The sequence below is a fragment of the Cetorhinus maximus genome, chromosome 14 (genome assembly GCF_964194155.1).
Source record: "Cetorhinus maximus chromosome 14, sCetMax3.hap1.1, whole genome shotgun sequence".
NCBI classification, from domain to species: domain Eukaryota; kingdom Metazoa; phylum Chordata; class Chondrichthyes; order Lamniformes; family Cetorhinidae; genus Cetorhinus; species Cetorhinus maximus.
Window position 1 is genome coordinate 22,282,251 of NC_135892.1, and position 25,476 is coordinate 22,307,726.

The following is a 25,476-nucleotide window of genomic DNA, read 5'->3' on the forward strand; positions in this document are numbered from 1 at the left end:
TTGGTGAGGCTTCCTTTCCTCCGTGGTCTTCCACGAGGGAATTTTCACAGGAGGTGCACATTGAGTGCAGTCGATGACCACATTTACTTAAAAAAAAAGTTTTCTAAAAGTTTCTTTTTATTTGCAATCTACCTCACTGCTTATATGGGGGTGCATCTCTGGGGGGGGGGGGGGGGGGCGGGGGGTGGTCTGATCTATCTCACTGCTTTATGGGGCACCATCTCCCACTGTTTATGTGGGGTACAATCTATTTCATTCCTCGGATGAGGGTGGTCTTTCTTACTGTTTGTACGGGGACCCAATCTGCTTCATGCTCTAATCATATATGAGGGTGAAATCTATCTCACTGTTGTTAATATGGGAATGCGGTCTATCTTCCTGTTTATATAGGGGGATGCAATCTACCATTGAGTATATGGGGATCAGTCTGTTTCACTTGAGGGTGCAATCAGTTGTTATGGGGCGTTCCCCCTGTTTCACCGTTTACACGGGGATGCAATCTGTAATCTCGCTCTCTGCGATAATGCACCAGGCGACATATCACTCTGCGCATTTACTGGGTGCCCCCCAACACTTCTTGATGCAGTACGATGCGGTTTTCCCTGTAGTGTCGTTTGCAATGGGATAGGCTCGCAATTGTTTTCCATTTTCCGCCTCTCTCCCTCCCCCTTCCTGTGCCTAGTGCGCTACGCACGAAGCACGTCTCGTAGCAGGAAGGACGAGACGCAACCAACGATTCGGTTTAGTCCGAGCTGAGCCGGAGACCTGTGTGGACGTTTGCGTCGTCCTGCTTTCCCAGAACCTCCTCCCACCAAACGAGATACCATGGCCACCCCACTGACAGACTTCGAGAGGAGGAAGCAGATAAGTGTGAGGGGGATCGCCGAGCTCGGGGACGTGGTGGAGTTGAAGAAAAGCTTCAACAGGCACTTGCATTTCACACTGGTCAAGGACAGAAATGTCGCCACCCCACGAGATTACTACTTCGCTCTGGCTCACACTATCCGCGACCACCTGGTTGGACGGTGGATTCGCACCCAGCAGTATTACTACGAGAAAGATCCCAAGGTGGGTAATGGACTGTAATCCAAAAACCAAACCCAGCCGTGTCCTCTCTTGGCCGGGGATCATTACATCTTCCGCTTAACAACTCGCTTGCACAACATTGCATTGGAAATGTATTCCTCCGTTGCAATTTATGTGTGCAAGAGCGAGAGAGGAACTTTCTGTAATTGTTATGCAAAAACACCCATAGCTTCATGGTCAAATCTGTTTTGAAACGGTTGAACGTTGATCTAAAAAGACGCCCCCTCAAGTATTCAAATATTTTTTTTTCACATTCCACTCAAGTATCAACCAACAAGTTCTCTGGTTTATTTGTTTTAAATCCTCACCTTGCAACACAAAGGAAAATGGTTTATATAATTTGGAGAGTTATAGTGAAATCGTGGATTTTATAATAAAAAAATTCCACTAAGATTTCAACTTTCTTATTGCCTAAACAAGTACCCCGTTGTGATCCAGTATGATGCAGTCTTTAAATACTCTGAAATAGTTTTAAGTTCGTATTTTGACGTTAGTTCTAACGGGACAGGCATAGATTTGGCCTGAAGTTGCCTTGTGTAGTTTTGGTGAAATTTGGTTGTACAGTGAACCTTTAAGGGAATGGCCCATAGTATACACGTATTTAGAAAAATACTCCATTTACTCTGCTACCCTGATTAGAACCATAGAATGGTTACAGTTTAGAGGGAGGTCATTCTGGCTCTCTGCAAGAGCAAATCAGCTAGCTCCACTCCCCAGCCCTTTCCTTATAGCCCTGCATTTTTTCCCTTTAGGTGCTTTTCCAATTTCCTTCTAAAAGTCACAATTGAATCTGCCTTCACCAAACTTGCAGGCAGTGCAAACCAGATCATAACCATTTGCTGTGTAAAAATGTTTTTCCTCATGTTGCCATTGATTTTTTTGCTGTTCACCTTTTATGTCGGTGTCCTCTGATTTTCTGCCAGTGAAAATTGTTTCTCTCTCTCTGCCCTGTCTAGATCCCTCATGATTTTGAACACTTCTATCAAATCACCTTTCAACTTTCTCTTGAAGGAGAACAGCCCCAACTTCTCCAATCTATCTAATTAACTGAAGCCCCTTACATCTCTGGAGCTACCTTGCCAGCCTTTTCTGCAGTCTCTCCTTCACATCCTTTCTGAAGTGTGGTGCCTAGAATTGGACGCAGTGCTCCAGTTGAGGCCGAAATAGTGTTTTATAAACATTTGTCATAGCTTGGTTGCTTTTGTGCTCTGTCTCTTTATAAAACCCAAGATCCTGAATGCCTATTTAACTGCTTCTCAACCTGCCCTGTCACTTTGAAAGACTTATGTTTGTACAACCACCCCCTTAAAATTGTACCATTTTAGTTCATATTGCCTTTCTTCATTCTTCCGACCAAAATGTATCGCTTCACAATTCTCTGCATTAAGTTTCATCTATCGTGTGTCCACCCATTCCACTAGCTTTTCTATGTCCTCTTGATGTCTATCACTATCCTCCTCACATGTCACAAATGTTGTGTCATCTGCAAATTTTGAAATTGTGCCCTGTACACCTTCAAGTCTAGGTCATTAATATATATTGAGAGAAGCAATGATCCTAATACTTATCCCTGAGAACTGCACTGTATATCTTCCAGATGAAAAAAAGACATTTGCCACTACTCTGTTTCCTGTCACTCAGCCAACTTTGTATCCATTCTACAACTGTCACTTTTATTTCATGGGCTTCAATATTGCAAGCAAGCCTATGTGGCACTTTATCAAATACCTTTTGGAAGTCCATATACACATCAACCATTATTATGCTGACCAACCTTCTGTTACCTTGTCAAAGAAACTCAATTAAGTGAGTTAAACACGATTTCCCATTATCAAATAAAAACAAAGTCCTGGAAATACTCAGCAGGTCTGGCAGCATTTGTGGAGTGAGCAACGGAGTTAACGTTTCAGGTCATTACCTTTCATCGGAACGGGGAAAAGTTAGAAATGCAATAGTTTTAAGGAGATGGAAAGGTGGAAGAAAAAATAAAAAGGAACGTCTGTGATTGGGCTGAAGATGGGAGACAGTAACCGACAAAAGAGTTGGTGGGAATATTCAAAGGGAATGTTAATGAGACAAGTAAAGAAACAAAAGATGGGCCCAAAGGAGGTGTAATGGTAGAATAATGATAGCTGCCATCCAAAAGCAAAAATGAGAAAAACAAGGTTAAGGCCAAAATCTGGAGAGAAAATAAGACACAATCATGGGCAGAGATTATGGGCTGAAATTGTTGAACTTAATGTGCCCAGAAGACTGTAAAGTGCCAAATTGAAAGATGAGGTACAGTTCTTCAAGCTTGTGCTGAGCTTCACTGGAACTCTGCACTGGGCTGAGGACAGAGATGCCATGTGAGAGCAAGGTAGGGAATTAAAATGGAAAGTCACTGGAAGCTCGATCATGCTTGTGGACTGAGTGGAGGCGTTCCATAAAATGGTTATTCATTCTGCGTTTGGTCTCCCTGGTGTAGAGGAAATTACATTGCAAGCAGTGAATCCAGTGTACTAAATTGAAAGAAGTACATGTAAATTGCTGCATCATCTGGAAGGAACGTTTGGGGCTTTGGCAGGTGAGGAGAGTGGAGGTACAAGGATAGGTGTTGCATCTCCTGTGCTTAGATGTTAATAGGATCCAAGCCGGTTGGTGAAGTTGAAACCAAGACACAAAGTTTTTCTTTATCGAGAGAGTTTGTTGACTTTGTTCAGTCTTGCAGCTCACCTCCCACACACCGCATCACAGCTATCCTCTATTTCTGTGTTCAAAGTACTTAATTAAAGGATGCCTTTCACTTGTGTATTTTAACCATACAATTAACATATTAACATTAGATGGAAAGGTGCCATGGGGTCTTTGGCATGATAGAGGAATGGGCCAGGGCATCACAGAGGGAACAATCCCTATGGAATGCTCAGAAGTGAGGGGAAGTTGTGTTTTGAGGTGACATCATGCTGGAGCTGGCGGAAAAGGTGGAGGATGATCTGTTGAATACGGAGGCTAGTGGGGTGAAAGGTGAGGGCAAGGAGAACCCTATCATGGTTCTGGGAGGTTAGGGAGAGGTTGAGAGCTGAATTGTGGGAAATGGGTTGGACACGGTTGAGAGCCCCCTCAACCATATTTGGGAGGTGGGGATCCTCTGTTAAGAAAAAGAGGACACATCAGATGTGCTGGTGTGGAAGATTACATCATCAGAACAGATGCGATGGAGACTGAGAAACTGGGAGAATGGAATGGAATCCTTACAGGGTTCAAGGTGTGAGTGTATATACTGTGGGAGTCGGTGGGCTTATCAATTTGAGTTGACTGCCTATCCCCAGAAATGGAGACAGAGAAGTCAAGAAAGGGAAGTGGAGAGTTGGAGATGGACTATGTGAAGGTGAGAGAAGGATGGAAATTGGAAGCAAAGTTGATGAAGTATTCCAATTTGGGGCAAGAGCTGGAAATGGCACTGATACAGTCATCAATGTACTGGAAAAAAGAGCATAGAGGAGTGGTGTCAAATAGGACAGGAACAAGGAATGTTCTACATATCCCACAAAAAGGCAGGCATAGCCAGGACCCACACAGGTACTGTACCCATAGCAATACTTTATTTGGAGGAAGTAAGATGAGTTAAAAGAAAAGTTTAATCAGAAAACAGGTTTGGCCAGGTGGAGGAGGGTGGTGTTGATAAAAACTGGCTGGATCTCTACTCAAGGAAGAAGTGGAGATTATTCAGGCTGTCCTGATGGGGGTTGGAGGTGTAGGGAGACTGGACATCCATGGTGAAGAGGAGCTGGTTAGGGCCAGGCAATTGGAAACTCAAACTGACAAGGACATCTGAAAATCCACAGAGGTAGATGGGAAGAGACTAAACAAGAGGAGAAAAATTATAGTCAAGGTAGGAAGAAATCAGTTCAATGGGGCAGGAGCAGACTGAAACAATAGGTCTACCGGGGTAATCGTGTTTGTGCGTATGGAGAAGGAGGTAGAATCAGGCTGATCGTGGTTTGGGACACAATTCAGGCTGTGGAGGGAAGATCTCCGGAGGAGATGAGTCATCGACAGTCTTGGAAACAATGGTTTGATGTTCTGTGGTGGGGTTATGGTCCGGGGTGAGTTGGGTAGGAAGAAGTGTATGCAAATCTGTGAGAAGTAATAGAGGGTGATTTCAACCACCCTAATATTAACTGGAATAGAAATATTGTGAAAAGCACAAAGGGAGCAGAATTCCTAAAATGGATTAGCCAACATGTTGCATAATGGAAGATTATGGCCAGTGTCTCTCAACTTCCTTCCTTACTTCCTTCAGTATCTTTGTATGCAGCGCATCTGATCCTAGTGACTTAACAACTTTAAATGCACCCAGCCTTTCCAGTACTTCTAATACTCTGCTTTATCAATTTTAGCCCATTCAGTATCCTCTTCTTTCACTATGAATTTGGCAGCATCTTCTTTGCCATATACAGATGTAAAGTACTCATTTAGTATCTCAGTCATAACCTCTAACTCCATCCACGGATCCCCTTTTTGGTCTCTAATCAGCCCCACCCTGCCACTCACTACTTTTTTACTCTTTATATGTCCATAACAGGCTTCTGGATTCCCTGTTATGTTGGCTAGCCTCTTTTCATGCTCTCTCTTTGCCCACCTTCCCCCATCTGCACATTCACAGGGCTGAAACATGGAGCTGTGCATGTGAAGAATTGCCCTGGCGGGAAGCCTTTTGGGTTCCCAACGCCAACCCATTTTTCCCTGTCCTCCCGTGAATTGTTTTGGAGGATCAATGTCAAAGTCCATGAACCTGCTGGAAGGAGCTACTGAACCTGGGTTTGAGGATGCTATGTTTTATCTGCTGTGTGATTGTCCATTCCTGTTCTGTTGGGAGTCCCAGCTCCTCCTCCCAGTTGGGAAAGGGGCAGGGAGCAGAGGTCTAATTGTATTCTATAACTGTTCATCAGAATGTATGCAAATATCTGGGGTGACCTCAGATTCTTCCTCTCTCCCCTGTGGTTAAATATCTGTGTATAGTCATGGAGTCATAGAGGTCTACAGCACAGAAAAAGGCCCTTCGGCCCAACAAGTCTGCGCCGGTCAAACAAGTACCTAACTGTTCTAATCCCATTTTCCAGCACTAGGCCCATAGCCTTGTACGCCATGGCATCAGCAAGTTCTCCACAATGAGTTTGCTTTCAGGCCATTGATTGAGATAACACTATCCTGACCCAATTAGTGTTGCAGCATTATCAAGTTACTGCAGTTTAAGTAACCCAAAATAAAACCAGAATCGTGTTTAAATACTAGGAATTCATTTATCTCCCATCTTGTGTTTTCATTTTAAAATAAAAGAAAGAACTTGCATTTATTTAACATCTTTCACAACTTTGGTATATCTCAAGTGCTTGACAACCAATTTATTTTTGAAGTGTAACCACTATTGTAATGTAGGAAATGCAACAACCAAGTTGCACGCAGGAAGATCCCACAAACAGCTATGAAATAAATCATCAGATGATCTGTTTTTTTTAATTGCTTGAAGGATAAGTATTAGACAAGACACCAAGAGAACTCCCCTGCTCTTTAATTAGTGTTGTTGGATCTTTTACGTTCACCTAAGGAGGTAGACAGGGTCTCAGCTTAATGCATCAAAGGATGGCATCTCTATCGCTTCAGCATTCCCTCAGTACTGCACTGGGAGTGCTAGGCTAGATGTTGTGCTCAAGTCTCTGGAGTGAGGCTTGAACCCTGACTGGAGGAGCTACTTCTGAGCCAAAGCTGACACTAAATTATGATTGCAATTGTTGCTGAATCATTGTGGAGTGGAAGAATGTAAATATTTGCCTTAAATGGTCTTAATATAAATGTCTTGGCCTCAAAACTAACCACACATGAAAATTAACCTGGGTAGGTTGCAGAGACTAGAAATGCTTGTGTGCAGAAGAGAACCTGGTGTCTAGGTAGATTTAATGATTTAAGTGGTCTACCGTATTCATGTGTTTCTTATCCTTGAACTGATTAACAAAGTCTCCTGTCTCTGAATGTTTGTCTGGATTATTGTATAATGCGTATGCACTGTTAGATAAGCTCCACCTTTGCACTAATTGACCAGTATCTTTATGTAAACATTTTAAAATGGTTAAATCCATGTCTTGGCACTTCATTCAAGCTTTGCAAGCTACAAGATATAGAATTCAAATTATTTTCTTTTTCACCCAGAAACACATACTGTCTTCTAACATTCTGCAGTGCCAAGTTAACGTAATGACTGAAGACGCTTTTTCAGAAATGTGATTTCATCTGTTTTAAATATCATTTTCAAAACTTCCCTTCCAACTGAAAATGTCTCACTGAGTGCATTAGTGCAAAGTGCATTACTGAAATTTGGAAACTCAAGTTTAACCAAGTTGTTAGAATGATAAGACACTTGGGAGTTGGATTTGAGTTGAGAGGGATTAGCTGGATCACTTCCAGTTAATGGAAAAGCTGGGTGTTGACTTCATTCGGCTTGTCTGCTGATTTAATTGCTATCCATTGGTGTGTTGCTGCAGTTGAACTTGGCAGCTCTGGGCGTATGATAAAGAGATGGTTTCTAGGAAGAAAGATTTGCATTTACACCACAATTTTCATTTCCTTAGGGTATTCTAAATTGCAGCACAGATAACTAAGTAATCTTGTAGCATGTTTACTGTTACAAAGTACTAAAAGCGTCAGCCAATTTGCACAGAATATGGTTCCACAAATAGTTTTTGTGGTATTGGTTGATGCTTAATATTGGTCAAAGCACAGAAGAGAGCTCTCCTGCTCTTCAATTGGTGCCTCGGGATCTTTTACGGCCACCTGATAGAGCAGCCTCTGTTAAATGTCTCATCTGAAAGTCAGGTTCGCCTCAGTACTGCGCCTGAGTGTCAGCCTGGATTATGTCTTAATTCTCGGGTGGAACTTTGAATTCATGACCTTCTCACTTAAAGGTGAGCTAAGATTGTTGTGACACTCAAATGATTTACATTTTTGAAAATTCTTTGGGCTGATTTTAAAGCAATATTCATCAGCAGTTTTCACAAATGTATTGAAAAAAAGGACATATTTAAGAAGGAACTAAGCATGCAGTTGGTCTTCTACTTAATTTGGAAATTTAGAGAACTGATACTTGTTCCTTTGCAAGATTTGCTTTGTATCCTCTTCTGCTTCACTGAGGTGAATGATTTATCTTTGCAGCTGTAACATTAAGGTATGTAATGTTACTGGGTCAAGTTGGCAAATGTTTTCTAGGACACTATGTAGCATGGTTTGGGCATTTGTTTGAAAAGTTTCATTCAAATAACTTCCTTTCAAATGAAAATCTTTTGTGAATAAAGAGCAACAGGGCTTGAATGGATACCTTGGTTCAAATCAACACACACAGGAGCAAGCATAGTAACCAGGAGTAGGCCATTCAGACCCTTAAGCCTGTTCCACCATGCAATTAGATCATGGCTAACCTGTATTTTAACTCCAATTATTTACCTTGATTTCATAACCCTAGTTTACCCTTGCCTAACAAAAATCTATCTATCAATCTATCTTGAAATTTTCAATTAACCTCACCTCAAGAGCTGTTTGAAGGAGAGTTCTATCTTTCCACTATCTTCTGTGCTTCCTGACATCTGACCTGGTTCTAATTTTAAAGTTATACTCCTCTCTTCTGGACTGCCTCACCAGAGAAAATAGTTCCTATTGAACTGTTTAATCATCATCTTAGACAACTCAATTAAACCATACTTTAATCTTTTATACTCGAGGCAGATGGGGTCTTGGTTTAATCTCTCATTTAAAGGACAGTAACTCCAAAAGTGCTCCCCTTAGTACCGCACTGGAGTGTCAGCCTGGATTGTGTGCTGGTGTCTCTGGAGTGGGACTTGAACCTGCAACCTTCTAACTTCTGCACTAGTGATACCACTGAGCTGTTGCAGGATATTTTAGCTTGCCAGCAGTTGTGTGTGAAGGGTGTAATTCAGGATGTTAAGACTCCAGCTGATATTTCCAAAATTTATTGGGCCACTCCTTCCAAAAGATTATGCTTTAGGTCACTGGATGGAACATAGACAGTGTGTATTCTTTCAGAGCTAGTCAGTTCTACATTTTGACCAGTGATAACAGAACAACTTTGTTTGAATAAAAATAAAATACTGTGGATGCTGGAAATCTGAAACAAAACACTGGAAAAACTCACCATCCAAGGGCCCAAGCACTCCTTTCAGGTGAAGCAGCGCTTCACTTGCACATCCTTCAATTTGGTCTACTGCATCCACTGCTCCCAATGTGGTCTCCTCTATATTGTGGAGACCAAATGCAGGCTGGGTGACCACTTTGCGGAACACCTCCAATCTGTCCGCAAGCATGACCCAGGCCTTCCTGTCACTTGCCATTTCAACCCACCATCCTGTTCTCATGCCCACATGTCCGTCCTTGGCCTATTGCAGTGTTCCAGTGAAGCCCAACGCAAACTGGAGGAACAGCACCTCATCTTTCGATTAGGCACTTTACTGCCTCCTGGATTTAACAATGAGTTCAACAACTTCAGACCATGAACTCTCTCCTCCATCCTCACCTCTTTTTTTTTCTACATTCATTTTTATTTTTTATCCATTTTATTTTATCTTCATTCACTCACTTATCTATGGTTTTATCCCCTTTTTTATCCTCCCCTTCTATCCCATTTTCTATCTTTTTTTTTCCCCCACCACTGCCCCATCCCCTACAGGGCTATCTGTTACTTGTTCCATGATGTTCTTTCACACAATGCTACCCTTGTTCTACTATTATCACATTCTGCTTTCTTATCTTTATGCCACTATCAGCACCTCTTTTAGCGCTAACCACCACCATTGACATTCCCTTTGTCCTTTAGTTCATGACATCTTTGTCAATCCCTCCTTTGTCCCCACCTATCGCTGGCCTTCTATCCAGCCCCACCTACCCCACCCCCCCTTTAACAGTATAAGTTGCATTACATTTCCATGTCTCTTCAGCTCTGAAGAAGGGTCGCATGGACTCGAAACGTTAACTTTGTTTCTCTCTCCACAGATGCTGCTAGACCTGATGAGTTTTTCCAGCACTTTTTGAACTTTGAATAATAGGGTGGATAATTTGCTTTCACTTAAAAATGCAAGTTTTCTTTTTATAATGCTTTCACAATGCCCTAAAGCATTTTACAGCCTATGCAGTACTTTTAAGTGTAGTCACACAAGGGCAGGATTCCTGCTTGGGAATGTTTTTGGCAGGGAGGATACGTAAAGTACGATGGGTGGCTAGCCCACTGCCAACCTACCCACCCACCCCCAACCTGGTCCCCATAAAAAGGTAGGTGGGTAGGCGCTGAGATCAGCAGTCTGTCTGCCATTTTTAAATAATTAATGGGCAAATATCTGGGGTGACCTCAGATTCTTCCTCTCTCCCCTGTGGTAAAATATCTGTCTATAGTCATGGAGTCATAGAGGTCTACAGCACAGAAAAAGGCCCTTCGGCCCATCTCCCGCGCATCCGCCCTCACGCCTTCTCCTCCCTCCCAGAAACATGATAGGGTCCCCCTTGTCCTCACTTATCACCCCACCAGCCTCCGCATTCAAAGGATCATCCTCCGCCATTTCCGCCAACTCCAGTATGATGCCACCACCAAACACATCTTCCCTTCACCCCCCCTGGCGGCATTCCGTAGGGATCGTTCCCTCCGGGACACCCTGGTCCACTCCTCCATCACCCCCTACTCCTCAACCCCCACCTATGGCACCTTCCCATGCCCACGCAGAAGATGCAACACCTGCCCCTTCACTTCCTCTCTCCTCACTGTCCAAGGGCCCAAACACTCCTTTCAAGTGAAGCAGCATTTTACTTGCATTTCCTCTAACTTAGTCTACTGCATTCGTTGCTCCCAACGCGGTCTCCTCTACATTGGAGAGACCAAAGGCAAACTGGGCGACCGCTTTGCAGAACACCTGCGGTCTGTCCGCAAGAAAGACCCAAACCTCCCTGTCGCTTGCCATTTTAACACTCCACCCTGCTCTCTTGCCCACATGTCTGTCCTTGGCTTGCTGCATTGTTCCAGTGAAGCCCAACGCAAACTGGAGGAACAGCACCTCATCTTCCGACTAGGCACTTTACAGCCTTCCGGGCTGAATATTGAATTCAACAACTTTAGATCTTAAACTCCCTCCCCCACCCCCATTTCCGTTTCTTCCCCCTCCCTTTTGTTTTTTCCAATAATTTATATAGATTTTTCTTTTCCCACCTATTTCCATTATTTTTAAATCTATAACTATAATACCCTGTCAGTCTTTCCACCCCACCGCCACTAGAGCTGTACTTTGAGTGTCCTGCCATCCATTCTTAATTAGCACATTCTCTTAGATAATATCACCACCTTTAACACCTCCCTGCTCCTTTGTCTGTAACATCTTTTGATTATCTGCTCCTATCACTGCTTGCTTGTCCCTACAACCCCCCCCCCCCCCAGGCGAGGACCTTAAACCAGCTTATTTCACCCCTCTCCTAACTTCACTCAGTTCTGCTGAAGGGTCATGAGGACTCGAAATGTCAACTCTTTTCTTCTCCGCTGATTCTGCCAGACCTGCTGAGTTTTTCCAGGTAATTCTGTTTTTGTTTTGGATTTCCAGCATCCGCAGTAGTTTTTTGTTTTTATCTCTGCGCCCACGTTACCTGGTCGAACTGCCAGCTGCCCAGAACTTCAGGTGCTCCTATTGGCCCTGCTGGCTGTGGAGCCTGCCTACTGTCCTTAATTGGATGGAGCACCTGGTGGCAGCGTCTAAATTGGCCACCTACTCAAATCTCCTTCATGGTCCCTCTATGATCGCCTCCAGGTTCCTGTCCCAGAATTCGGCCAAGTTTTGGGATCAGGACCCTGCAACTAAAATTCCGTCCATGTTTTCCAGATTATTAATGCAGGTCTCTGGATTACAGTTATGTAACCACTATGTTACTGTATCCTTTTGCTGTTTTGAATAGTTGTTTCTTGGAGCCCAATGCTGTTGTCATTTGAAGTTTTGAAAGCTAGTAAACGTTCCTGAAATGTATTTCACTAACCCACAAATCTTCTACAGGTGTTCAAAGCTTTAATCAACATCTAAAACAGATTAAAGCAAAAAACTGCAGATGCTGGAAATCCAAAACAAAAATAAAAATACCTGGAAAAACTCAGCAGGTCTGGCAGCATCTGCGGAGAGGAACACAGTTAACGTTAACTGTGTTCCTCTCCGCAGATGCTGCCAGACCTGCTGAGTTTTTCCAGGTATTTTTATCTAAAACAGATTATCTAGCCACTATCTCTGTTGTTTTTGGGACTTTCGCATGCACAAACGAACTGCCGCATTTCCTAACAGTGACTACACTTCAAAAATTCTTAATTCAATGTAAAGTGTTCTGGGTGCCCTGAGGCCATGAAAGGTGTAATATAAATGTAGCTCTTCTGTCATCATTCTTCACTGCTGTAGTAAACTGTTTTGCCCTCCTGTGTTTTGCAGCGCATCTACTACCTGTCTCTGGAGTTCTACATGGGCCGAACCTTGCAGAACACTATGGTGAACCTGGGGCTGGAAAATGCGAGTGATGAAGCCATGTATCAGGTATGGTGCCTGACAACAGTGCAGTTGGCTGGGTTTCAGTATTCTATTACCTTCTCTGGACTGCAGTATAATATTACCTAGTTCACATTCAGCAATTTGATGCATAGACTTGATAGGCAAATGTGGGATTATGGGAGCCTATTATTGGTTAGGTTGAGGTGTGTTCAGGCTACTTTAGGATTATATAGTGAAGAGTAATGGTGCTGTAATGTTTCTTTTCACAATGCTGTTTCATTATTGTTATGAAATAGAGACAGTTTAAATAAGTTATATTTGGATTTGAGTATTAGGAATGAGTTTTAGCTTTAAAGTTTAAGTTTGATTTTGTATTTCTGTATCTGTATTTTAAGAAAGTTTTAGTTTCACTTTTAAAAAGGTGCTTGTATTTCAAATGAGAGTTTACAACTTAAAAAATTAAGCAAACACAAAGAGTGGAAGAATTGGGCTGTTGCCTAGCAGTAGGAGACCAGAGAGGCAGGTCCCTCCCACAGACACACACACAAGAGAGAAACAGCAGTTTTGGTTTGGAAGCTGTGGAGTTCAGTTGGTTTTTGAAAGTTGCTGCCAGGAGAGACTGGAGTAAAGGGGACAGATAGCCAGTCTCAAGCTAAAGAAAACACCCTGAAGACTAAGAGCGACGGTGACACAAGATAAAAGAACGCGAGGAGAGCGGAGACACAGGATAAAAGAACACAAGGAGAGTGGAGACAGGATAAAAGCACGAGTAGAGCAGGGAGACACGGTAAAAGAACGCGAGGGGAGTGGAGACATGGTAAAAGAGCGGAAGAGAGAGGCGGACACAGGATAAAAGAGCACGAGGAGTGCGGCGGAGACACAGTAAAAGAGCGCGAGGAGTGCGGATGCACAGGATAAAAGAACACAAGGAGAGCAAAGACACGGTAAAAGAGCATGAGGAAAGTGGTGGAGACACAGGATAAAAGCACAAGGAGAGCAGCGGAAACGCAGGATTAAAGAACGCAAGGAGAGCGGACCTGCATGAGAAGGGCAGCGGGAGATAAAAACCAGCGGCAGAGAGCCCCTTCAACCTGTTTCTACCTGTCAGAGCCAAAGTGTGATATCAAAGGAAAACAGATGATTGGTGGGTAACTCTTCCGTGTCTCTTGATTGGCCAGGTGGTTTAAATCAGGAGACATTATTACAGCTTACAAGTACAGTTAAGAAATTCTTTAAAATATTTAACACCCTAATTAATTAAGTAGAATAGAGATGGCTGGGCAGGCGATGTGTTGCAGCTGTAGCATGTGGGAGCTGGTGGACGCCAGTGCGATCCACAGTGACCACATCTGCAGTGAGTGTTAGCTGCCCGAGGAACTCTGGCTCAGACTTAATGAGCTGGAGTCTGAACTGCGGACACGTGACACGTCAGGGAGGGGGCGAGTTACCATGACACTGGTTCAGGAGACAGTTACACCCTTAGATTAATTACATCAAATTTGGACCATGGTCAGGGACAGGAGGGTGTGACTGCAAATGAGGCAGGTATGGAGATTCTGAACTTAGCTTTGGAGGAGCCTCAGCCAGTACTCTTATCCAATAGGTATGAGGTTCTTGCTCCCAATGGGGACGAGGGCATAGACTGCAGGGAGGATGAGTGAACTGACCACAGAACCGTTCAAGTCGGGGGAGAAAAGAGAAGTAGTAATAGGGATAGCATAGTTCGGGGAATAGATACTGTTCCCTGCAGCAAAGACAGAGTCCTGCAGGCTGTGTTGCCTACCTGGTGCCAAGGTTAAGGACATCTCTTCTGGGCTGGAGAGGAACTTGGAGTGGGAGGGGAAGGATCCAGCTGTTGTGGCCCACGTAGGTAGCAATGACAGGTAGGACTAGGAAAGGGGTTCCGCTGGGGGACTACGAGCAGCTCGGGGCTAAATTTTAAAAGCAGAACCATGAGGGTGGTAATCACTACTTACTACCTGAGTCACGTGCAAATTGGCATGGGGTAAATAAGTTTAGAGAGGTAAATGCGTGGCTCAAAGATTGGTGTGGGAGAAATGGGTTCCGATTCATTGGGCACTGACACCAGTACTGGGGAAGGAGAGAGCTGTTCTGTTGGGATGGGTTTCATTTGAACTATGCTAGGACCAGTGTCCTGGCAAATCATATAACTCTGGTTGTAGATAGGACTTTAAGCTAATAAGTGGGGGGAGGGTTCAATTTCAATTGGCAGGGGTAACATGGAAGATGAATTTGTAGAGTGCATCAGGGTTTGTTTCTTAGAGCAATACGTAGCAGAACCTACCTGGGAACAGGGGGTATTTTAGATCTAGTAAGGTTTAATGAGGTGGGAACAATAAGAGATCTTGTAGTTAAGGATCCTCTAGTGGGTAGTGATCACAACATGGTGGAATCTCAAATGCAGTTTGAGGGCGAGCAACTCTGGTCTCAAACCAATGTCCTCAACTTAAATAAGGGCAATTACAGGGGTATGAAGAAAGAGTTGTCTAAAGCGGGCTGGGAAAATAGACTAAGGGAAAGGTCAGTGGATGAGCAGTGAGAGACTTTTAAGCAGATATTTCATAAAGCTCAGCAAAAATTTATCCTGGTCAAAAAGAAGGACTTGATGAGAAGGATGAACCACCCATGGTTAACAAAGGTGGTCAAGGAGAATATCCAACCAAAAACTAAGGCATACAAAGCAGCGAAAACTAGTGGTTGGCCAGAGGTTTGGAAATTTTTTTTAGGAACCAGCAGCAGATGACTAAAAAGCTAATAAAGAGGGAGAAAATTGATGATGAAAGTAAATGGCAAGAAATATAAAAACAAAGAACTTCTACGGGTAAATAGAAAGAGAGTGGCTAAAGTGAGCATGGGACCCTTGGACGATGCGACTGGAGAATTGATAACGGAACAGGGAAATGGCAGATAATTTAAACCAATATTTTGCAACAGTCTTCACGGTGGAGGACACTATAAACATCCCAGAGATATCAGATAAGTAAGGAGCTAATGGGAGGAAAGATCTTGTAACAGTCTCTATCACGAAGGACAAAGTATTTGACAAACTAACGGGACTAAAGGCAGACAAGTCACCAGGACCTGATGCCTGCATCCAAGGGTTTTAAAGGAAGTGGCTGCAGAGATAGTGGAGGCATTGGTTGAAATATTCCAGAACTCTCTGGATGCTGGGGAGTCCCAGCGGATTGGAAAACTGCAAATGTGACACTCCTGTTCAAGAAGGGAGGGAGACAAAAAGCAGGAAACTATAGGCCAATCAGTTGTTGTGAAAATGCTAGAGTCCATTATTAAGGAAGAAATAGGACGTTTAGAAAAGCTTAACGCAATCAAACAGAGTCAACATGGTTTTGTGAAAGGGAAATCATGTTTGACAAATTTGCTAGTTCTTTGAGGATATAACAAGCAGAGTTGATAAAGAGGAACAGGTAGATGGTAGTGTTTTTGGATTTCCAGAAGACATTTGCTAAGTTGCCACATAAAGATTATTGTACAAGATAGGAGCTCACGGTATTGGGGTAATATATTAGCATGGATTAAGGATTGGTTAACACACAGAAGACAGAGTCAGGATTAATGGGTCTTTTTCAGGTTGGAAAGATGTAACTAGTGCCACAAGGATCAGTCCTAGGGCCACAATTATTTACTATCTATATTATTGGCTTAGAGGAGGGGGCAGAGTGTAATGTATACAAATTTGTTGACAATACAAAAATAGGTGGAAAGGCATGTTGTCATGAGGACATAAGGAATCTGCAAAGGGATATAGATAGGTTGAGTGAGTGGGCAAAAACTTGGCAGATGGAGGTTAATGTAAGAAAGTGTGAGGTCATGCACTTTGGTAGGAAGAATCAAAAGGCTAACTATTATTTAAATGAAGAGAGACTCCAAAAAAGTGCAACACAGAGGGATCTGGGTATTCTTGTGCATGAAACACAACAGGTTAGTATGCAGGTGCAGCAAGTAATTAAGGTGGCAAATGAAATTTTGGCCTGTATTGCTAGGGGGTTGGAGTTTAAAAATAGGGAAGTCTTGTTCCAGCTGTACAGGATGTTGGTGAGGCCACACCTCGAGTACTGTGTACAGTTTCAGTCCTTGTATTTAAGAAAGGATATACTGGCGTTGGAGGCAGTTCAAAAGAGATTCGCTAGGCTAATTCCTGGGATGAAGGGGTTGATTTATCAAGAATGGATAAATAGGTTAGGCCTTTATTCATTACAGTTTAGAAGAATGAGGGGTTATCTTATTGAAATGTACAAGATTCTGAGGGGGCTTGACATGGTAGATGTTGAGAAGATATTTCCACAAGTAGGGGAATCTCGAACTAGGGCACATAGTTACAGAATAAGGGGACACTGATTTAAAACTGAGATGGAAAGGAATTTCTTCTAAGTGTAGTGAATGTCTGGAATTCTCTACCCCAGAGAGTTGTGGAGGCTAGATCATTAAAAGTATTTCAAGAGGAGATAGATAGATTTTTGAAATATCAGGGAGTTGAGGGCTATGAGGTGCCAACATGAAAGAGGAGTTAAGGCTTGGGGCAGATCAGCCATGATCTTGTTGAATGGCAGGCAGGCTTGAGGGGCCGAATGGCCTCCTGCTCCTGTTTCTTATTTTATAAAATTCAGGGGTACATGTACATGGACTGTGTACTTACTGTGGATATTAAAGTATAAGATAGCTTTTGTAACTTGTGTTATCCTTACAAATCTATATATCTGTAAAGGTATAGCTGTGGACGAAGGAGTATTGTAATATAGTTCATTTTTTCTTCTCGAATAAATGTTTCGTTCTTTTGTTAAAAGTTCATCAGCTGACTTCTGTGATTCTGTTCAGTAGCTACTCTCCATGTATCTAAACACATAAAAGTTAGGATCCATCAATCTGGGTACCGGTCTGGGATTAGGCTTGTCCGGGGGTAACCTCGGCTGTGGATCATAAAATGACATATGGTTTTCAATTCCGTTGTTTATTCAAAAGACCTTGGCCTGTTACATATAACTGTGAACAGGAAGAAAACCTCCTTTTTATTTTAAAATGGATTTATTCTGTTTTTGACAATATTTTTTTGAGGAAGGCAGGTATAAGAGGATTGTGTCCTTCGTTTGATCGATTGCATCGTGTTCAAGATGAGATTTTTTTTCTCTGTCCCTCATTCACCCACCTATTTGATTATTTGTCACTTTCTTTCTATCTCTAGATCTCTCCTCTTCCATTCAACTTTTGAGCTGAGCTTCAAACACCATATATCACCAAGACAACTGTTTAATTTCACATCTGCAATATTGTTTCTGTTTCAGGTTTTTGGTCTCCTGAAGACGAACCCTGATTTGTGTGAATCTCTTACTATCCATATGCTCCTTGCTGCCAATATATTGAATTGGAAATTCTCATCTTCAGTTAACAAGTCGTCTTCATGCCTTCCTCTGCAATCTCCCCCAATCCCCAGCCTTTACCCTGTGACTCTCTGTCCTCCTGTGTATCCCTTCCATCTGAGCTATCTTTAGTTTTCAGTCATCTTGGCCTGACTCTGTGAAAACCCCTTTCTGAAAACTTCCTCCATTGCTACTTCCTTCCCAATCTATTTAAAAATTTCCTCAAAACTTATTTATTTGCTCCCACCATACTGTTTGGTCATCTACTGTTCAGGACCTGTTTTACTTCGGTGAAGTGACTTGTCTCAACAATTTGGGTTTACTGTTTGCCTTTAATGTAGTAAAACATCCCAGGCCACTTTGCAGGAATGTAAACCAGACAAAGATTGACACTAAGCCGAAGAAGGACATATTAAGACAGGTGGCCAAATGCTTGTCCAAGGAAGTAGGATTTTTGCGAAATGTCTTAAAGAAAGAGAGGTGGAGAAGTTTAAGGAGAAATTTTAGAACTTGGGACATAGACAGTTGAAGATGTTGGAGTAAAGAAAGTGGGAGATATAAAAGTGCTCAACATCAGAGGAACTCTGAGTTCTGAGGTTTGTAGGGCTCAAGCTGGTTGCAGGAAAAGGGAAGAGTGAGACAATGAAAGATGAGAATTTTAAACTCATGTTGCAACTGGACCGGGAGCCAGTGTAGGTCAGCGAGCTTATTTATGAACGTAAATTCATGGAAGGCCAGCCACTGTTCTTACTATGTGAGTTAGGTTAATATTGGAGCTGAATATTTTTTATTCTGCTTATAGGTATATATTTCTGCTAATAACTTAATAAAATTATTTTATAGTTTTAAAATAGTGTTAGAGAGAGTACCGAAACCAAAGATTGATTTTAGCTCCCTTTGACCATAGTGCTATAAAAGTCCCATTTTGAAGCATATAAATGAACCAATTAATGTAACAAATTAAAGTAATCCCCAATCGCACAGATAGTACTCATCTTTCTGTCCTATACTCCGTCGGAACCTGCAGCAATATGCTTAGGTGTTCCTCAATATTTTTTTTAAGTGCAATTCCCTAGCAGCAATGAGCAACCTAAAGAGGATTTTAATCCAGCACCATATGTTCATTACTTGGGAAGTTATATTGATTTATTCAACATCCAGAGCATTGAGATTCAGCACACAGTTTCATTAGCCAAGAGCAGTCATTCCAGCTAATGGACAGAGAAACCGCACTGGACTGCACCTCCAATAGAATCTCACAGCACAGGAGGAGGACATTTGGGCCATTATGCTCATGCTGGCCCTCCGAAAGAGTTATCCAATTATTCCTACTTCCTCCGCTTTTTCCCATTGCCCTGAAAATTTCTCCTTTTCAAGGATATATCCAATTCCTTTTGAAAGTTACTATTGAATCAGCTTCCGCTACCCTTTCAGACAGCACGTTCCAGATTTTTTAAAAAGTGCTGCATTTTTTAAAAAAAAAAATTCTCCTAATCTCCCCCTTGTTTCTTTTCCCAATTATATAAGATCTGTGCCCTCCAGTTACTGACCATCTCTCCCCATGCTCCCCATCAGTAGAAACAGTTTCTCCCCATCTATTCTCTTCGTAACTTTCAGCACCTCTATTAAATCTCCCCATCAAAGCGTCAACTTAGGCATGATGGACCGAATAGCCTCCTTATGTGGTGTATGAAGTAAGATTCAAAGGCCAGAATTTCACGCTCTTCGCCAGTGGGGTTTTAGGCGGGGGTGAGGGGGGAGCATGAAATTGAAGGAACAGGATTGGCTCTGGGGTTCTGCCTGCCCTGACCATGCAGTGATTTTATGCTGGGGCGGGCAAGGCCTTGGAAAGAAAGCCCACCCTTGCCCCATTTAAGGCCCTTAAGTGGCAAATTATTGACCAGTTCATGCCCAGGCTCAATTTTTAGGCTGGCGGGAAGATTTACCTGGCGTTGAGGAAGCCTATAAAAGACAGGCCTAGATCTCAGGAGGGAAGGGTGTTTTGGGTGGGTCGGGGGGGTGGGGTGCACCTCTATCAGAAGCCCCCTTCTAACTGCAGGTGCTGCCCCAGCTTTTTCCTGACACCCTGATGGCCCTCTTTGCACCCCCTAGGCCTTCCTTATCCTCCCCACCCTGGGACCCCTTAAACTTACTTTGTCCTCCGTTCCCAGGACTTGGGCTCAGGCATGTTGGTGCACTTACTCTTCAGTCCATTGCAGCTCTTGTTGCTGCAGGGACTGGAGAGCTGCCGGCCAATCTCATTGGCTGGCAGCTCTCTAAGGCGGGGCTTTCTCTCCTGAGTGAGGGCCAGAAGTCCCACCTGAAGCCATGTAACACTCATCCGAGGGTGAAATGGCTGCGGGGATCTTGAGTTGGTGGGAATGTGATGGCGGGAAGGGAAACCCTGCTATCTGAAAAATTCAGGCTTATGAATGGAGGAAATAGAAAAATGCACAATATCATCTTTGATCTGTAGTAACAAAATTGTGTCTCTGCACTGTTCTTGTTTTTTAAAAATATTTGGTCAGAGAAAAGCTGGGCAGGCGAAAGGTTACTTTTACCCTTGCGCCAATTGTAACTCAAAATGAACAGAAAAAGGGGCACAAAAATAAAACATGCTGTAATAGTTCTGATGAGTGGTCATCACCTGAAACATTAACTCTGTTGCTCTCCACAGATGCTGCCTGACCTATTGAGTATTTTCTGTCTTTATTTCAGATTTCCAGCATCTGCAATATTTTGCTTTGGTATTAGCAGGGAAGGGGGAGTTTCTTTATAGCAAAGATTAAATATTTAATCCTTATTTGGTGAAACTTTTATTTCTCTCTCCTCCAACTTCTAGCTGGGTTTAGACATTGAAGAACTGGAAGAAATTGAAGAAGACGCTGGACTTGGCAACGGAGGTCTTGGTCGACTGGCAGGTAGTCAAAGTTCTCATTTGACAGGAGTTCGTAAGATCTATTTCCACCGTTTGTGCATGCACATAACAAAAGGTTTTAGAATTTAGTTTGAGAGAGAGCTATTTGAATTCTATTCCTTCCTCTGCTCTCCTCACATTTGTGCAGATAAACTTCTGAGAGCTGTGTTCAAACCCAATGTGGAGTTTGCATTAATATTGTGACTCACTGTGGGAGATCTGGGATTGCATGACTTGTCGTCAATGTGCCTACCTCCTGTCCCACTTCCAGTTGGTAGCAATGTGTACAAGTCTTGATCCCAAGGGGCAAATGAGAGTGGCTTAAAAGCAGAGTAAGCTTTTTAATGGCTCTGAAATGGGCCTTTTTTTTAACATCCTTTCTAACTGCTGATTGGGGCAACCTAGCAGTAGCTACTTTCTGCAGTTCTGATTCATCGTTGAAAAAATAAAAGAAGAAATTGCGTAAGTATAGTAGCTTTCACAACCTCAGGCTGTCCTGAAGCACTTTTCGGTCAATTAAGTACTTTTTTTGAAGTGTTGCAGCAGCAAATTTCCACGTAGTAAGGCCCCACAAGCAGCAATGGAATAAATTACTAGATCATTTGGAGGTGTGTTAGGGACAGCTTAGATGTTTGTTGAGGGATAAATATTGGACCTGAACTCCAGGAGAATTACTGCTTTTCTTCAAAATAGTGCTGCGGAATCTCTTGCCTCCAGCCTAAAGGTCAGATGGAGCCTTCATTTAATGTCTTATCTGAAATAAAAATGGCACCTTCACCAGCATGGCACACTCTCAGTACTGTTCTGGAGTGTCACCCTAGATTTTGTGTTGAAGCCCCTGCTAGAGCAGGACTTGGATCCACAACCTTCTGACTCAGAAATTAGATACTACTACTGGAAGTTCTCTTAGTCTCTTAGCCACATTCTTTTCTCAATAAACATTGCCAACAAGCAGATTACCTGCTTATTGATTTGATTGCCATTTGTGGGATTTTGCTATTCCACAGGGATCAGGTAGCCTGTCCAAGTTTTATCTTCTTTTATCTTGTCCAAGTGGCATCTCGCCATGAAAATAATTCATTGACACTTTTTTGCTACTTGCATTTAGTCTTCATTTTTATCCTGTTTTCTTTTAATGACTCGTAAAGGACACGTAAATGCACCATTGTAAGTAGAAAGAAAGGTTTGCATTTAGAACGTGCCTTTAATGGCATCAGCATATCCCAAAATGTTTCGCAGCCAATTGAATACTATTGAAGTAAAGCCACTGTTATGACGTAGGAAACATAATGGCCAATTTTTACACACCATCTTTCACAAATGGCAAAGTGATAATCTTGTTTTAGTGACTTTTGTTGAGAAATAAATAAATTGAGGATATTGAAGAGAACTCAACTGCTTTTCCTCAAAATAGTGCCCTGGGCTCTCTTACTTCCACATGAGAGATCAGGCCTAGCCTTGGTTTACCATCTCATCAGAAAAATGGCATCTCCTGAAACAGGAGCACTCCCTCAGTAGTGCACTGGGTGTATCAGCTTAGATTTTGTTTGGTGGAGCAGGACTTGAACCCATAATTATATAAGAAATAGAAGCAAGAGTGGACCATTCAGCCCTTTGAGCCTGCCCCCTATTCAATACGAGCATGGCTGATCTTCTGATTCAAATGCCAGAGCACTGATGAGCTGGAGCTGACACCTTTGGGCAGAGTTTCTGTTTGGTTACAGTTGCGCTCCAAAGTGTGCTAGTTTCCCAAAATGAAATTGTGGTTCAAATTTCTACCCAAACTAATTTATTTATCGCTGGACATCAAATCTTCTATGAAGCAGTGCAACCAGGCAGTGTTTTAGAATATAATTTGTTTGCTTACGTTGTAAAATATTCGTTGATGTATTTGAGTGGTAACTTGGTGCAGTTTCATTTATTACAGCTGGAAATGGGCCTATCATTAGAAATAAGGGGGTAGAAATTTATTTAAAGCAGTGGCACAAAATGGGAGGTGTCGGGTTGGCCGCCTGTTATCTGCAGCACCTGATGTAATTCTATTGGCTACAATGGAATCAAAAATCAATGCTGTGTATAAAAGGTGGCTGATCTACTGTTGTCCGTTTTGGGAGCCCTAGATGAATTTCTACCCTAGATTTGATTGTGTCTAGTCCACAAGTAAACCGATTTTAAATAACTTAAAAAGAACAGGGCAATTTTACTCGTTTCATTGGCACACAGTTGTCAGTTTCCTAATTTTATTTTAAATTATTAAAATGTAAATGTTGGTGTCCTTCTGACTAAAAACGTGCTTATTTTTAAGAGCCTTCTCGACGGCCCAAAGAGGATGTAATTGGCAGAAACACTCTATGGTAATTAATTTGAGCTGGGGGGTGTGGTCAGTCTTGTGGGTGGGGTCAACTTCCAGCACAATATTTTTTTTTTCTAAACCAGCTCGAAACACCACACGAACTCCGATTGCATTGTGTGTAATTTGCGCTTCAAATTCTTCGAACTATTTGCGCTGGGTTGACCAATTTCAGGCAAATTGCACTCTAAAAGCCAGCACTAGACTCTACCCCTTCATTTGTAACATGGCAACCTATCATTGACAAATGAACATACCAATAAACCAATGCTGGCACTTTTGCTCATTATTTTTATTCTTGTATTTAGCCTGTTTCCTTGATTCATTGGCCACACTGGGTTTGGCAGCATATGGCTATGGAATTCGCTATGAATTTGGTATCTTTAATCAGAAGATACATAATGGCTGGCAGGTGAGTTTGCTGGAATGATTAAATTCCCTAATGATCTATTGAACAAAAGAATCAAAAACAAGTGTATTTGTTATTGCTGTTGGACCACTTCACAACTAACAGACTCTATCTTGTATGTTAGAACTTGGGTAGTCAGCTGGTGAAGGATAGAACACTGAAGCCTAATCTTTAGGCCTTTTTTATATATAGAGAAACACATTGCGTATAGTACACCTCCAACCGAAAATCCTTCTTTCATTCTGTTCCTATTATGCATGAGGCACAGGTGAGTCCTCAATTAACACACATCACATGAATACAACCAAAACCTAATTGGTATACAATTAATATTGCAGACTGACATCTAGCAGCTAAAATTAAAGCTCATGAAATTTAAGAAAATTATTGAGCTGATTAGGAGACTGGTCAGGTGAAACAAGACATAGAGTAGGGTTAATGGATATGCACTTTAATTGGAAAGAGGGGATTAGTGGTGTCCCACAAGTATCTCTGCTGGGGCCTCCACTATTAACTTTAGCTTAGATCACAAAATGGAGAACCATATATCCAAGTTTGCCAATGACAGAACGATGGCTGGTGTAGTTAGCATAAAATTACAGAGAGATTGATAGATTGAGAGTGGGCAAAATTGTGGTTGGTGGATTTCAACGCAGGTTAAGTGTGAGGTCATCCATTTTAGATGAAAACAGGATAGAGCTAAGTGAAAAGTTAGGAATTGTGGAGGTCCAAAGTGTTTCAGGGACTCATGCATACAGGTCATTAAAATGTAGTAATTAGGGACAAAAACTAATCTCCCCCACTAAGAGCTCCAATGTAGCTTTTGAAAACACTCCTATGGTCAGTCATGCTATACTCCAGAAAGCCGGTTGGTGAAAGATGGAACTAGAGCCAATCTTTACACACTTCTACAGGCATTGATGTATACATTACAAACATACACCTGCTCACCCAACAATTCAGTTGGCTTACAATTAACAACTAACAAGTCATTATTAATTCTTCCACAGCACAACACTTATCATGGAAATGAAGTTCAAGTTAGCATACTGTCTGCATTGCAGTGAATGGGTGCGGATTAATCACACACTGCAATCTCTGCATCCGTTCTTGGTAGTTATCCAATTTAATGCACCCCCCCCCCCAAATCCCAGTCCCTTATTAAAATCCAGTGCTGGGAGGTATAAAGTACATTGGCCAGTTTGATGCATAGCAAGGCTCCACAAACAGCCATGTGATAATGGCCAGTGATGTTGTTTGAGGAATAAATATTAGCCAGGACTTTGCTCATGTCTCTGGAGTGAGCTTTGACCCGAAACTTCTGTCCCAGAGGTGAGAAAGTGCTACCACTGAGCCACAGCTGGTACTCAAATCAACCATTTGCACAATGCATTTACAAAGATCTGAGAGTAGACCAGGGATTCCCAAACTGTGGGCCGCGACGCCCAGTGGGGTCACGGGATGAGCGTTTGAGGTCGTGAACTCCAAGACAGCAATGGCAACTGTGAAGTAGGGACTCAGGACTGTCTTTGGTTCGGCTCCTAGCCTCTAGCACTTGCCTTAGTCTAGTGGGCATAGCCTAATCAAAAGTGGTTCTGAGGCCTGATTGCTGCCTCCAAATGAGGCTGCAAAATGGTAGGTGTCTACAAACCCATGCTCTTTTGAATGCCGTAAATCGTAATTTTGTGCTTGCACTCCTGTTTGAAGCACCTGCAAGTCTTTAAATTCTGCAACGGGCTAACTTGCCCTTCTCCAAAATTGCTGTTGACTTTGGTCAC

General features: G+C 42.5%; 1 protein-coding gene across 1 annotated transcript in view; it reads left to right on the forward strand.

Moving 5' to 3' along the window:
* The first annotated feature begins 698 nt into the window (after positions 1–698).
* Positions 699–25,476, forward strand: part of pygb (phosphorylase, glycogen; brain) — a 109,495-nt gene continuing 84,717 nt past the window's right edge. The window contains exons 1-4 of the mRNA XM_078556643.1: positions 699–1,068; positions 12,573–12,674; positions 20,865–20,943; positions 23,598–23,701. Coding sequence (XP_078412769.1) covers positions 826–1,068; positions 12,573–12,674; positions 20,865–20,943; positions 23,598–23,701 — 528 coding nt within the window. The 5' untranslated portion in view covers positions 699–825. The remainder of the gene's footprint in view (positions 1,069–12,572; positions 12,675–20,864; positions 20,944–23,597; positions 23,702–25,476) is intronic.